Here is a 15,000-nt window from a genome sequence, read left to right on the forward strand (position 1 = left end):
GGATTCACCATGAGGCCTCCCCCTATGGGTCCCAGCTTCACCAGCAGCACCAGGCCCACCAGCAGTCCCAACCCCATCACCAGTCACACAGTGACAGGCAGCCCCAGTCCCAACCCCATCACCAGTCACATAGTGACAGGCAGCCCCAGTCCCAACCCCATCACCAGTCACATAGTGACAGGCAGCCCCAGTCCCAACCCCATCACCAGTCACATAGTGACAGGCAGTCCCAGTCCCAACCCCATCACCAGTCACATAGTGACAGGCAGCCCCCGTCCCAACCCCATCACCAGTCACATAGTGACAGGCAGCCCCAGTCCCAACCCCAGTCCCATAGTGACAGGCAGTCCCAGTCCCAACCCCATCACCAATCACACAGTAGAGACAGGCAGCCCCAGTCCCAACCCCAGTCCCATAGTGACAGGCAGCACAACAACAACAGCAGCAGTAGTAAGCTCAGCCGGACTTCCTCTAGTAAGAGCTCTGGCAGCAGCAGCATTCACAACAGTAGCAGTATTACCAGTAGTAGTGCTGGGACTGGCATTAGCAGCAGCCTACCAGTGGACTCCACCCAAGCACTTATAATGCAGTCCCCCCGCACAGCCCCCCACCCTCCCCAGACCTTAGTCCCTCCCCCCTCTCCTCTCATAGACAACAGCACTTTGGACATCCAGAAGTCACTGTTCAGAAGCCCTCCCTGCTCCTCCACCACCACCACCTCTTCCTCCCCGTCGGTGTCCCATCCTTTCTACATGAGCAGCATGTCCTCTGAGCACCGCTCCCCGGTGAGGTCCGGCAGCAACACCCACAAAGCCAAAGAGCAGGGCAGCAGCTCAGAGCACAGGAATGTGGAGAGGAATGGGGAAAGGAAGCGGAGCCAGTCCCCTTTAAAGACTTTGTCCTCTGATAGACCAGCAGTACTACAGGCTCCTGCCAAAGACCCTGCGGACAAGCCTCTGGATCTGTCAGCCAAAATTCTGGAGTTGGAAGGCTCCCCAAACATATTCCCCCCAAAACTAGAGGCCTTGGCTAAGCTGGGCTACTCGCCCGCGGCTCGATACAGCTTACCCCCCAGCCGGGAGCTCCTGAAAGAGACCCTCTCCCCGTCAGGGGCTTCCTCCAAAACCCCTGAGAGGCCTGAGATCATTAGCACTTTACGCTCCTCCTGGGTGGTGCCCAGCTCGACCCCGGTCCACGACAGCTCCAGCTCAGACACCAACCACAACAAAGACCCCTCCGTCATCAAACATAAAAACCTGGAGAACTTGTCTTCACAGCAGCAGCGAAGCTCTTCCTGTCCCAGGATAGGTGAGGTCGATGGGGCTGTCACCCCAAACCATGCCCCAGCTGTGGTAGCCCCTTCTGGGAGCCGACCGTCCTCTGCCTCCGCCTCTCCCAAGGTCAACGGTGATTGGCCAAGATCCTCCCCCAACTACTCTGAGACAGCTCCTTCTTCCAACAGAGTGGGCAGCCATCCCTCTTCTGGGAAGCCATTGAAACCCGTCAAGAAACCAGAGGCTCAGGAGATGCCCTTCAAACCCCAGCAGCCGCCCCACTTAGACAACAGCCATCCGTCCGACAACAGCCATCCGTCCAGCCACCCCCCTAGCCAACTCTACCTCCCCCAGAGTGACAGCTATCTGCCCCCTAGCCTAGCCTACGCTAACAGATACCTGCCCTACTCAGTCCAGGAGAGCATGTCCCTGCCCCACATGCCCATGCCAGGCAAAGGCTCAGTGTACCCCCACCCTGTTCTGCTGGGCAGCAGCAGCCTGTACCCACCCCGCCTGCCCCCCAAGCACGGCCTCCCGTACGGCATCCCCCCCAGCCACGGAGACTACCTGACCTTCCATGACTCCCAGGAGATGGTCCATCCCCTCATGTCCTCGCCCCACACAGGCCTGGACCTCAAGACCAGCGAGCGCCTGCAGGAGCCCCGGTCCAGGCCCAAGGAGAAGATTTGGCAGCACCACGAGGACTCTGCCCCGGCCTACAAGACCCAGGCCCCAGACACTAAACACACCCGCAGGGGGGACAGAGAGACCGACAGGTCCACAGGCCTGGGCTCAAAGAGCCTCAACCGCAAGCCCCTGGCGGGAGCTAGAGAGGAGATAGTCTGTATCGACTTAATCCAAGACGATGGGGACAGCGACTCTCCCCTGACCAAAGCTGTCTCTCCATGTGCTAAGAGAGGAGACCCTTCCAAACCTGTGGGTAGTGGGAGTATCGGGAGAAACGAGGGGAGAGAGGCAGAGCTCCAGCACATGCTCCGTACCGGCCAGGCTGTTGAACTCAGGCCAGGCCAGGCCCACAGGCAGTCAGAGCAGCAGCAACGCAGCCAGCTGTGGCTGGGCTTCCACCCTTCCTCCCTCCGTCCTGAGCCCCCCTCCCTCTCCCCCTGCCCTTTCCCCAGACATGAGGAGGACAGCCCCAGCCCTGCAGAAAGCAGCCCCATCTCTGACCTGCCAGAGGAGCAGACCCTTCGCTGTGCAAGAACTTCTGGAGACCGCACCTCTTGGAACCGTAGAGACCAATCTTTAGAGGGCCTTAAGAGCAGGGACTGTACTTTTGAGGACCCCACCTCTGTGGACCGTAGTTCTGGGGACCGCAGTTTCTGGGACCATACGCATGAGGACTGTACTTTTAAGGACCGCAGCTCTTGGGACCGTACACGTGTGGATCTTACATGTAGGGTCCGCTCTTGCGAGGACCGCACCTCTGCAGACCACTCTCCTAGGGAACGCACCTTGAACGAATCTGGGTTTAGGAATGAAAGGACCATGGACCACTACTCGGACCTGGACAAGGACATGCACACGGACACAGAGTCCCACGAGGGTGAGAGTACGACGACCAAGGCTGCCCCAGGGCCAGGAGGTCCAGCCTGGCCAAGCGCATCGCTAACTCCTCTGGCTACGTTGGTGACCGCATCAAGTGTGTCACCACCGAGCTGTACGCCGACTCCAGCAAGCTGAGCAGAGAGCAGCGGGCACTGCAGGTAATCTCCCAGAACACATACATACCTAACCCTTTTAAAGTCTTTAAAATCATCTCCTTTCCTGGTTCCTACAGCGAAGCAGTATGTTGGCTTTTGTTCCAACCCAGGAAAAACACACCTGATTGAAAATCAAGATTTGGGATTTGATGATGACTTTCATCTGGTGTTTTAGCAGTTTGGACCACAAGGAAGGAAGACTGATAGGATAAGTCTTTCTAAGATTTCAGCCAGTCAGTTTTCACTGGGAAGATCTAAAGGAGATGGTGGTCTATAGAGAGCAGTGAAGTTGGAAGTACGAAGCTCTCTGCTCTGTATCAGCCCCCCTGCCCTGCCAAGCCCCGTCTCCACAAGCTCCAGTATAATTACTGTTGGCCGTTGCCTTGCCTCCGCTCTGTCTGTCTCCCTCCCTTCCTGCAATCCTCCCGCCTCCCTCACCCCCGCCCACGCTATGAGCCCGTGGAGCTGCCCTCCACTGCGGTGGTGTTTTAGTTCGCAGAGAGAGCGAGTGAACACAACACGCTGTGTGTGTGTGTGTGTGTGTTCCCGCGCTGCTCAGCCAGGCAGAAGCTAAGCTGCTGGCTGTGTGTGCCATGGCGGCCTGTCGGGCTCTTACAGCCCCGGGCTATTGTTAACCTGCAGGTGAGGCCTGGGGATGGGGGGATAGATGGTGCTGAAGGAGGGGAGAGATAGAGATAGAGCAGCCAGCCCCCTCCCTTCTCCCAGTCCCCAAAAGGCTCCTCTGTCCTCAAATTATACTCTGTTAACCTCCCCTCCCCCTCTCCCCCATCCTCCTCCCTCTAGCTCTGTTGGCTGAGCGCTGGGGTGCAGAGACAGCCTGACTCTCTCAGCTCTGCTCTAGTGGAATCCTGGCCAATTCCCAGTCCTTCTCTGACGGTGGAGATTAGGGCCCGCTAGCAGCCCAACCTCCGCTAAACCGACTCAACACAGCCATGCAACTAGAGCGGCTCTCGCCCCAACCACAGCCCTATTCCCCAGCCTCATTCCCCAACCCCAGCCTTATTCCCCAGCCTCATTCCCCAGCCTCATTCCCCAACCCCAGCCTTATTCCCCAGCCTCATTCCCCAGCCTCATTCCCCAACCCCAGCACTATTCCCGAGCCTTATTCCCCAGCCTCATTCCCCAACCCCAGCCTTATTCCCCAGCATCATTCCCCAACCCCAGCCTCATTCCCCAACCCTAGGCTTATTCCCCAGCCTCATTCCCCAACCCCAGGCTTATTCCCCAGCCTCATTCCCCAACCCCAGCCTTATTCCCCAGCCTCATTCCCCAACCCTAGCGTCATTCCCCAGCCTCATTCCCTAATCCCAGGCTTATTCCCCAGCTTCATTCCCCAACCCTAGCCTTATTCCCCAGCCTCATTCCCCAACCCCAGCCTCATTCCCCAGCCTCATTCCCCAACCACAGTCTTATTACCCAGCCTCATTCCCTAACCCCAGGCTTATTCCCCAGCTTCATTCCCCGACCCCAGCCTTATTCTCCAGCCTCATTCCCCAACCCCAGCCTTATTCCCCAGCCTCATTCCCCAACCCCAGCCTCATTCCCCAACCCCAGGCTTATTCCCCAGCCTCATTCCCCAACCCCAGCCTTATTCCCCAGCCTCATTCCCCAACCCTAGCGTCATTCCCCAGCCTCATTCCCTAATCCCAGGCTTATTTCCCAGCTTCATTCCCCAACCCCAGCCTTATTCTCCAGCCTCATTCCCCAACTCCAGCCTCATTCCCCAGCCTCATTCCCCAACCACAGTCTTATTCCCCAGCCTCCTGGCCAATTCCCAGTCCTTCTCTGACGGTGGAGATTAGGGCCCGCTAGCAGCCCAACCTCCGCTAAACCGACTCAACACAGCCATGCAACTAGAGCGGCTCTCGCCCCAACCACAGCCCTATTCCCCAGCATCATTCCCCAACCCCAGCCTTATTCCCAGCCTCATTCCCCAGCCTCATTCCCCAACCCCAGCCTTATTCCCCAGCCTCATTCCCCAACCTCATTCCCCAACCCCAGCCCTATTCCCCAGCCTTATGCCCCAACCTCATTCCCCAGCCTCATTCCCCAGCCATATTCCCCAGCCTCATTCCCCAGTCTCATTCCCCAACCCCAGCACTATTCCCGAGCCTTATTCCCCAGCCTCATTCCCCAACCCCAGCCTTATTCCCCAGCCTCATTCCCCAACCCCAGCCTCATTCCCCAACCCTAGGCTTATTCCCCAGCCTCATTCCCCAACCCCAGGCTTATTCCCCAGCTTCATTCCCCAACCCCATCCTTATTCCCCAGACTCATTCCCCAACCCTAGCGTCATTCCCCAGCCTCATTCCCTAATCCCAGGCTTATTCCCCAGCTTCATTCCCCAACCCCAGCCTTATTCCCCAGCCTCATTCCCCAACCCCAGCCTCATTCCCCAGCCTCATTCCCCAACCACAGTCTTATTCCCCCAGCCTCATTCCCCAACCCCAGGCTTATTCTCCAGCCTCATTCCCCAACCCCAGCCTTATTCCCCAGTCTCATTCCCCAACCCCAGCCTCATTCCCCAACCCCAGCCTTATTCCCAAGCCTCATTCCCCAACACCAGCCTTATTCCCCAGCCTCATTCCCCAATCCCAGCCTTATCCCAAAGCCTCATTCCCAACCCCAGTCTTATTCCCCAGCCGCATTCCCCAACCCCAGACTTATTCCCAACCCTATTCCTCAGCCTCATTCCCCAACCCCAGTCTTATTCCCCAATCCCAGTCTTATTCCCCAGCCTCATTCCCCAACCCCAGTCTTATTCCCCAGCCTCATTCCCCAACCCCAGCCTTATTCCCCAGCCTCATTCCCCAAACCCAGTCTTATTCCCAGCCCTATTTCCCAGCCTCAGCCCTATTCCCCAGCCTCATTCCCCAACCCCAGCCTTATTCCCCAGCCTCATTCCCCAACCCCAGCCTCATTCCCCAACCCTAGGCTTATTCCCCAGCTTCATTCCCCAACCCCAGCCTTATTCCCCAGCCTCATTCCCCAACCCTAGCGTCATTCCCCAGCCTCATTCCCTAACCCCAGGCTTATTCCCCAGCTTCATTCCCCAACCCCAGCCTCATTCCCCAGCCTCATTCCCAAACCACAGTCTTATTACCCAGCCTCATTCCCCAACCCCAGGCTTATTTCCCAGCTTCATTCCCCAACCCCAGCCTTATTCTCCAGCCTCATTCCCCAACTCCAGCCTCATTCCCCAGCCTCATTCCCCAACCCCAGGCTTATTCCCCAGCCTCCTGGCCAATTCCCAGTCCTTCTCTGACGGTGGAGATTAGGGCCCGCTAGCAGCCCAACCTCCGCTAAACCGACTCAACACAGCCATGCAACTAGAGCGGCTCTCGCCCCAACCACAGCCCTATTCCCCAGCATCATTCCCCAACCCCAGCCTTATTCCCAGCCTCATTCCCCAGCCTCATTCCCCAACCCCAGCCTTATTCCCCAGCCTTATTCCCCAGCCTCATTCCCCAACCTCATTCCATAACCCCAGCCCTATTCCCCAGCCTTATGCCCCAACCTCATTCCCCAGCCTCATTCCCCAACCCTATTCCCCAGCCGTATTCCCCAGCCTCATTCCCCAGTCTCATTCCCCAACCCCAGCACTATTCCCGAGCCTTATTCCCCAGCCTCATTCCCCAAACCCAGCCTTATTCCCCAGCCTCATTCCCCAGCCTCATTCCCCAACCCTAGGCTTATTCCCCAGCCTCATTCCCCAACCCCAGGCTTATTCCCCAGCTTCATTCCCCAACCCCAGCCTTATTCCCCAGCCTCATTCCCCAACCCTAGCATCATTCCCCAGCCTCATTCCCTAATCCCAGGCTTATTCCCCAGCTTCATTCCCCAACCCCAGCCTTATTCCCCAGCCTCATTCCCCAACCCCAGCCTCATTCCCCAGCCTCATTCCCCAACCACAGTCTTATTACCCAGCCTCATTCCCTAACCCCAGGCTTATTCCCCAGCTTCATTCCCCGACCCCAGCCTTATTCTCCAGCCTCATTCCCCAACCCCAGCCTCATTCCCCAACCCCAGCCTCATTCCCCAGCCTCATTCCCCAACCACAGTCTTATTCCCCAGCCTCATACCCCAACCCCAGGCTTATTCTCCAGCCTCATTCCCCAACCCCAGCCTTATTCCCCAGTCTCATTCCCCAACCCCAGCCTCATTCCCCAACCCCAGCCTTATTCCCAAGCCTCATTCCCCAACACCAGCCGTATTCCCCAGCCTCATTCCCCAATCCCAGCCTTATTCCAAAGCCTCATTCCCCAACCCCAGTCTTATTCCCCAGCCGCATTCCCCAACCCCAGTATAATTCCCAACCGTATTCCTCAGCCTCATTCCCCAACCCCAGTCTTATTCCCCAATCCCAGTCTTATTCCCCAGCCTCATTGCCCAACCCCAGTCTTATTCCCCAACCCCAGTCTTATTCCCGTCTCATTCCCCAACCCCAGTCTTATTCCCAGCCCTATTCCTCAGCCTCATTCCCCAACCCCAGTCTTATTCCCCAGCCTCATTCCCCAACCCAAGTCTTATTCCCCAGTCTCATTCCCCAACCCTAGTCTTATTCCCAGCCCTATTCCTCAGCCTCATTCCCCAACCCCAGTCTTATTCCCCAGCCTCATTCCCCAACCCCAGTCTTATTCCCAGCCCTATTCCTCAGCCTCATTTCCCAACCCCAGCCTTATTCCCCAGCCTCATTCCCCAACCCCAGCCTTATTCCCCAGCCTCATTCCCCAACCCCAGCCCCATTCCCCAACCCTAGGCTTATTCCCCAGCTTCATTCCCCAACCCCAGCCTTATTCCCCAGCCTCATTCCCCAACCCTAGCGTCATTCCCCAGCCTCATTCCCTAACCCCAGCCTTATTCCCCAGCATCATTCCCCAACCCCAGCCTCATTCCCCAGCCTCATTCCCCAACCACAGTCTTATTACCCAGCCTCATTCCCCAACCCCAGGCTTATTCCCAGCTTCATTCCCCAATCCCAGCCTTATTCTCCAGCCTCATTCCCCAACCCCAGCCTCATTCCCCAACCACAGTCTTATTCCCCAGCCTCATTCCCCAACCCCAGGCTTATTCTCCAGCCTCATTCCCCAACCCCAGCCTTATTCCCCAGTCTCATTCCCCAACCCCAGCCTCATTCCCCAACCCCAGCCGTATTCCCAAGCCTCATTCCCCAACCCCAGCCTTATTCCCCAGACTCATCCCCCAATCCCAGCCTTATTCCAAAGCCTCATTCCCCAACCCCAGTCTTATTCCCCAGCCGCATTCCCCAACCCCAGTTTTATTCCCAGCCCTATTCCTCAGCCTCATTCCCCAACCCCAGTCTTATTCCCCAATCCCAGTCTTATTCCCCAGCCTCATTCCCCAACCCCAGTCTTATTCCCCAGCCTCATTCCCCAACCCCAGTCTTATTCCCCAGTCTCATTCCCCAACCCCAGTCTTATTCCCAGCCCTATTCCTCAGCCTCATTCTCCAACCCCAGTCTTATTCCCCAGCCTCATTCCCCAACCCCAGTCTTATTCCCCAGTCTCATTCCCCAACCCCAGTCTTATTCCCAGCCCTATTCCTCAGCCTCATTCCCCAACCCCAGTCTTATTCCCCAGCCTCATTCCCTAACCCCAGTCTTATTCCCAGCCCTATTCCTCAGCCTCATTCCCCAACCCCAGCCTCATTCCCCAGCCTCATTCCCCAACCACAGTCTTATTACCCAGCCTCATTCCCCAACCCCAGGCTTATTCCCCAGCTTCATTCCCCAACCCCAGCCTTATTCTCAGCCTCATTCCCCAACCCCAGCCTCATTCCCCAACCACAGTCTTATTCCCCAGCCTCATTCCCCAACCCCAGGCTTATTCTCCAGCCTCATTCCCCAACCCCAGCCTTATTCCCCAGTCTCATTCCCCAACCCCAGCCTCATTCCCCAACCCCAGCCTTATTCCCAAGCCTCATTCCCCAACCCCAGCCTTATTCCTCAGACTCATCCCCCAATCCCAGCCTTATTCCAAAGCCTCATTCCCCAACCCCAGTCTTATTCCCCAGCCGCATTCCCCAACCCCAGTCTTATTCCCAGCCCTATTCCTCAGCCTCATTCCCCAACCCCAGTCTTATTCCCCAATCCCATTCTTATTCCCCAGCCTCATTCCCCAACCCCAGTCTTATTCCCCAGCCTCATTCCCCAACCCCAGTCTTATTCCCCAGTCTCATTCCCCAACCCCAGTCTTATTCCCAGCCCTATTCCTCAGCCTCATTCTCCAACCCCAGTCTTATTCCCCAGCCTCATTCCCCAACCCCAGTCTTATTCCCCAGTCTCATTCCCCAACCCCAGTCTTATTCCCAGCCCTATTCCTCAGCCTCATTCCCCAACCCCAGTCTTATTCCCCAGCCTCATTCCCCAACCCCAGTCTTATTCCCAGCCCTATTCCTCAGCCTCATTCCCCAACCCCAGTCTCATTCCCCAGCCTCATTCCCCAACCACAGTCTTATTACCCAGCCTCATTCCCTAACCCCAGGCTTATTCCCCAGCTTCATTCCCCGACCCCAGCCTTATTCTCCAGCCTCATTCCCCAAACCCAGCCTCATTCCCCAACCCCAGCCTCATTCCCCAGCCTCATTCCCCAACCACAGTCTTATTCCCCAGCCTCATACCCCAACCCCAGGCTTATTCTCCAGCCTCATTCCCCAACCCCAGCCTTATTCCCCAGTCTCATTCCCCAACCCCAGCCTCATTCCCCAACCCCAGCCTTATTCCCAAGCCTCATTCCCCAACACCAGCCGTATTCCCCAGCCTCATTCCCCAATCCTAGCCTTATTCCAAAGCCTCATTCCCCAACCCCAGTCTTATTCCCCAGCCGCATTCCCCAACCCCAGTATAATTCCCAACCGTATTCCTCAGCCTCATTCCCCAACCCCAGTCTTATTCCCCAATCCCAGTCTTATTCCCCAGCCTCATTGCCCAACCCCAGTCTTATTCCCCAACCCGAGTCTTATTCCCGTCTCATTCCCCAACCCCAGTCTTATTCCCAGCCCTATTCCTCAGCCTCATTCCCCAACCCCAGTCTTATTCCCCAGCCTCATTCCCCAACCCAAGTCTTATTCCCCAGTCTCATTCCCCAACCCTAGTCTTATTCCCAGCCCTATTCCTCAGCCTCATTCCCCAACCCCAGTCTTATTCCCCAGCCTCATTCCCCAACCCCAGTCTTATTCCCAGCCCTATTCCTCAGCCTCATTTCCCAACCCCAGCCTTATTCCCCAGCCTCATTCCCCAACCCCAGCCTTATTCCCAGCCTCATTCCCCAACCCCAGCCCCATTCCCCAACCCTAGGCTTATTCCCAGCTTCATTCCCCAACCCCAGCCTTATTCCCCAGCCTCATTCCCCAACCCTAGCGTCATTCCCCAGCCTCATTCCCTAACCCCAGCCTTATTCCCCAGCGTCATTCCCCAACCCCAGCCTCATTCCCCAACCACAGTCTTATTACCCAGCCTCATTCCCCAACCCCAGGCTTATTCCCAGCTTCATTCCCCAATCCCAGCCTTATTCTCCAGCCTCATTCCCCAACCCCAGCCTCATTCCCCAACCACAGTCTTATTCCCCAGCCTCATTCCCCAACCCCAGGCTTATTCTCCAGCCTCATTCCCCAACCCCAGCCTTATTCCCCACTCTCATTCCCCAACCCCAGCCTCATTCCCCAACCCCAGCCGTATTCCCAAGCCTCATTCCCCAACCCCAGCCTTATTCCCCAGACTCATCCCCCAATCCCAGCCTTATTCCAAAGCCTCATTCCCCAACCCCAGTCTTATTCCCCAGCCGCATTCCCCAACCCCAGTTTTATTCCCAGCCCTATTCCTTAGCCTCATTCCCCAACCCCAGTCTTATTCCCCAATCCCAGTCTTATTCCCCAGCCTCATTCCCCAACCCCAGTCTTATTCCCCAGCCTCATTCCCCAACCCAGTCAGTCTCATTCCCCAACCCCAGTCTTATTCCCAGCCCTATTTCTCAGCCTCATTCTCCAACCCCAGTCTTATTCCCCAGCCTCATTCCCCAACCCCAGTCTTATTCCCCAGTCTCATTCCCCAACCCCAGTCTTATTCCCAGCCCTATTCCTCAGCCTCATTCCCCAACCCCAGTCTTATTCCCCAGCCTCATTCCCTAACCCCAGTCTTATTCCCAGCCCTATTCCTCAGCCTCATTCCCCAACCCCAGCCTCATTCCCCAGCCTCATTCCCCAACCACAGTCTTATTACCCAGCCTCATTCCCCAACCCCAGGCTTATTCCCCAGCTTCATTCCCCAACCCCAGCCTTATTCTCCAGCCTCATTCCCCAACCCCAGCCTCATTCCCCAACCACAGTCTTATTCCCCAGCCTCATTCCCCAACCCCAGGCTTATTCTCCAGCCTTATTCCCCAGTCTCATTCCCCAACCCCAGCCTCATTCCCCAACCCCAGCCTTATTCCCAAGCCTCATTCCCCAACCCCAGCCTTATTCCTCAGACTCATCCCCCAATCCCAGCCTTATTCCAAAGCCTCATTCCCCAACCCCAGTCTTATTCCCCAGCCGCATTCCCCAACCCCAGTCTTATTCCCAGCCCTATTCCTCAGCCTCATTCCCCAACCCCAGTCTTATTCCCCAATCCCAGTCTTATTCCCCAGCCTCATTCCCCAACCCCAGTCTTATTCCCCAGCCTCATTCCCCAACCCCAGCCTTATTCCCCAGTCTCATTCCCCAACCCCAGTCTTATTCCCAGCCCTATTCCTCAGCCTCATTCCCCAACCCCAGTCTTATTCCCCAATCCCAGTCTTATTCCCCAGCCTCATTCCCCAACCCCAGTCTTATTCCCCAGCCTCATTCCCCAACCCCAGCCTTATTCCCCAGCCTCATTCCCCAACCCCAGCCCCATTCCCCAACCCTAGGCTTATTCCCCAGCTTCATTCCCCAACCCCAGCCTTATTCCCCAGCCTCATTCCCCAACCCTAGCGTCATTCCCCAGCCTCATTCCTAACCCCAGCCTTATTCCCCAGCGTCATTCCCCAACCCCAGCCTCATTCCCCAGCCTCATTCCCCAACCACAGTCTTATTACCCAGCCTCATTCCCCAACCCCAGGCTTATTCCCAGCTTCATTCCCCAATCCCAGCCTTATTCTCAGCCTCATTCCCCAACCCCAGCCTCATTCCCCAACCACAGTCTTATTCCCCAGCCTCATTCCCCAACCCCAGGCTTATTCTCCAGCCTCATTCCCCAACCCCAGCCTTATTCCCCACTCTCATTCCCCAACCCCAGCCTCATTCCCCAACCCCAGCCGTATTCCCAAGCCTCATTCCCCAACCCCAGCCTTATTCCCCAGACTCATCCCCCAATCCCAGCCTTATTCCCAAGCCTCATTCCCCAACCCCAGTCTTATTCCCCAGCCGCATTCCCCAACCCCAGTTTTATTCCCAGCCCTATTCCTCAGCCTCATTCCCCAACCCCAGTCTTATTACCCAATCCCAGTCTTATTCCCCAGCCTCATTCCCCAACCCCAGTCTTATTCCCCAGCCTCATTCCCCAACCCCAGTCTTATTCCCCAGTCTCATTCCCCAACCCCAGTCTTATTCCCAGCCCTATTTCTCAGCCTCATTCTCCCCAACCCCAGTCATTCCCCAACCCCAGTCTTATTCCCCAGTCTCATTCCCCAACCCCAGTCTTATTCCCAGCCCTATTCCTCAGCCTCATTCCCCAACCCCAGTCTTATTCCCCAGCCTCATTCCCTAACCCCAGTCTTATTCCCAGCCCTATTCCTCAGCCTCATTCCCCAACCCCAGCCTCATTCCCCAGCCTCATTCCCCAACCACAGTCTTATTACCCAGCCTCATTCCCCAACCCCAGGCTTATTCCCCAGCTTCATTCCCCAACCCCAGCCTTATTCTCCAGCCTCATTCCCCAACCACAGTCTTATTCCCCAGCCTCATTCCCCAACCCCAGGCTTATTCTCCAGCCTTATTCCCCAGTCTCATTCCCCAACCCCAGCCTCATTCCCCAACCCCAGCCTTATTCCCAAGCCTCATTCCCCAACCCCAGCCTTATTCCTCAGACTCATCCCCCAATCCCAGCCTTATTCCAAAGCCTCATTCCCCAACCCCAGTCTTATTCCCCAGCCGCATTCCCCAACCCCAGTCTTATTCCCAGCCCTATTCCTCAGCCTCATTCCCCAACCCCAGTCTTATTCCCCAATCCCAGTCTTATTCCCCAGCCTCATTCCCCAACCCCAGTCTTATTCCCCAGCCTCATTCCCCAACCCCAGTCTTATTCCCCAGTCTCATTCCCCAACCCCAGTCTTATTCCCAGCCCTATTCCTCAGCCTCATTTCCCAACCCCAGCCTTATTCCCCAGCCTCATTCCCCAACCCCAGCCTTATTCCCCAGCCTCATTCCCCAACCCCAGCCCCATTCCCCAACCCTAGGCTTATTCCCCAGCTTCATTCCCCAACCCCAGCCTTATTCCCCAGCCTCATTCCCCAACCCTAGCGTCATTCCCCAGCCTCATTCCCTAACCCCAGCCTTATTCCCCAGCGTCATTCCCCAACCCCAGCCTCATTCCCCAGCCTCATTCCCCAACCACAGTCTTATTACCCAGCCTCATTCCCCAACCCCAGGCTTATTCCCAGCTTCATTCCCCAATCCCAGCCTTATTCTCCAGCCTCATTCCCCAACCCCAGCCTCATTCCCCAACCACAGTCTTATTCCCCAGCCTCATTCCCCAACCCCAGGCTTATTCTCCAGCCTCATTTCCCAACCCCAGCCTTATTCCCCACTCTCATTCCCCAACCCCAGCCTCATTCCCCAACCCCAGCCGTATTCCCAAGCCTCATTCCCCAACCCCAGCCTTATTCCCCAGACTCATCCCCCAATCCCAGCCTTATTCCAAAGCCTCATTCCCCAACCCCAGTCTTATTCCCCAGCCGCATTCCCCAACCCCAGTTTTATTCCCAGCCCTATTCCTCAGCCTCATTCCCCAACCCCAGTCTTATTACCCAATCCCAGTCTTATTCCCCAGCCTCATTCCCCAACCCCAGTCTTATTCCCCAGCCTCATTCCCCAACCCCAGTCTTATTCCCCAGTCTCATTCCCCAACCCCAGTCTTATTCCCAGCCCTATTTCTCAGCCTCATTCTCCAACCCCAGTCTTATTCCCCAGCCTCATTCCCCAACCCCAGTCTTATTCCCCAGTCTCATTCCCCAACCCCAGTCTTATTCCCAGCCCTATTCCTCAGCCTCATTCCCCAACCCCAGTCTTATTCCCCAGCCTCATTCCCTAACCCCAGTCTTATTCCCAGCCCTATTCCTCAGCCTCATTCCCCAACCCCAGCCTCATTCCCCAGCCTCATTCCCCAACCACAGTCTTATTACCCAGCCTCATTCCCCAACCCCAGGCTTATTCCCCAGCTTCATTCCCCAACCCCAGCCTTATTCTCCAGCCTCATTCCCCAACCCCAGCCTCATTCCCCAACCACAGTCTTATTCCCCAGCCTCATTCCCCAACCCCAGGCTTATTCTCCAGCCTTATTCCCCAGTCTCATTCCCCAACCCCAGCCTCATTCCCCAACCCCAGCCTTATTCCCAAGCCTCATTCCCCAACCCCAGCCTTATTCCTCAGACTCATCCCCCAATCCCAGCCTTATTCCAAAGCCTCATTCCCCAACCCCAGTCTTATTCCCCAGCCGCATTCCCCAACCCCAGTCTTATTCCCAGCCCTATTCCTCAGCCTCATTCCCCAACCCCAGTCTTATTCCCCAATCCCAGTCTTATTCCCCAGCCTCATTCCCCAACCCCAGTCTTATTCCCCAGCCTCATTCCCCAACCCCAGTCTTATTCCCCAGTCTCATTCCCCAACCCCAGTCTTATTCCCAGCCCTATTCCTCAGCCTCATTCTCCAACCCCAGTCTTATTCCCCAGCCTCATTCCCCAACCCCAGTCTTATTCCCCAGTCTCATTCCCCAACCCCAGTCTTATTCCCAG

At 56.5% G+C, this 15,000-nt stretch overlaps 1 protein-coding gene across 1 annotated transcript in view; it reads left to right on the forward strand.

The window, feature by feature from the left end:
* The window catches only part of LOC118370024 (BCL-6 corepressor-like), a 148,559-nt gene that overhangs the window by 44,201 nt on the left and 89,358 nt on the right, over positions 1-15,000 (forward strand). The window contains 2 exon segments of the mRNA XM_052499796.1: positions 1-2,846; positions 2,849-2,998. The exon segment at positions 1-2,846 is cut by the window's left edge and continues 392 nt beyond it. Coding sequence (XP_052355756.1) covers positions 1-2,846; positions 2,849-2,998 — 2,996 coding nt within the window.

The sequence above is a fragment of the Oncorhynchus keta genome, chromosome 37, assembly GCF_023373465.1.
Source record: "Oncorhynchus keta strain PuntledgeMale-10-30-2019 chromosome 37, Oket_V2, whole genome shotgun sequence".
Taxonomy (NCBI): domain Eukaryota; kingdom Metazoa; phylum Chordata; class Actinopteri; order Salmoniformes; family Salmonidae; genus Oncorhynchus; species Oncorhynchus keta.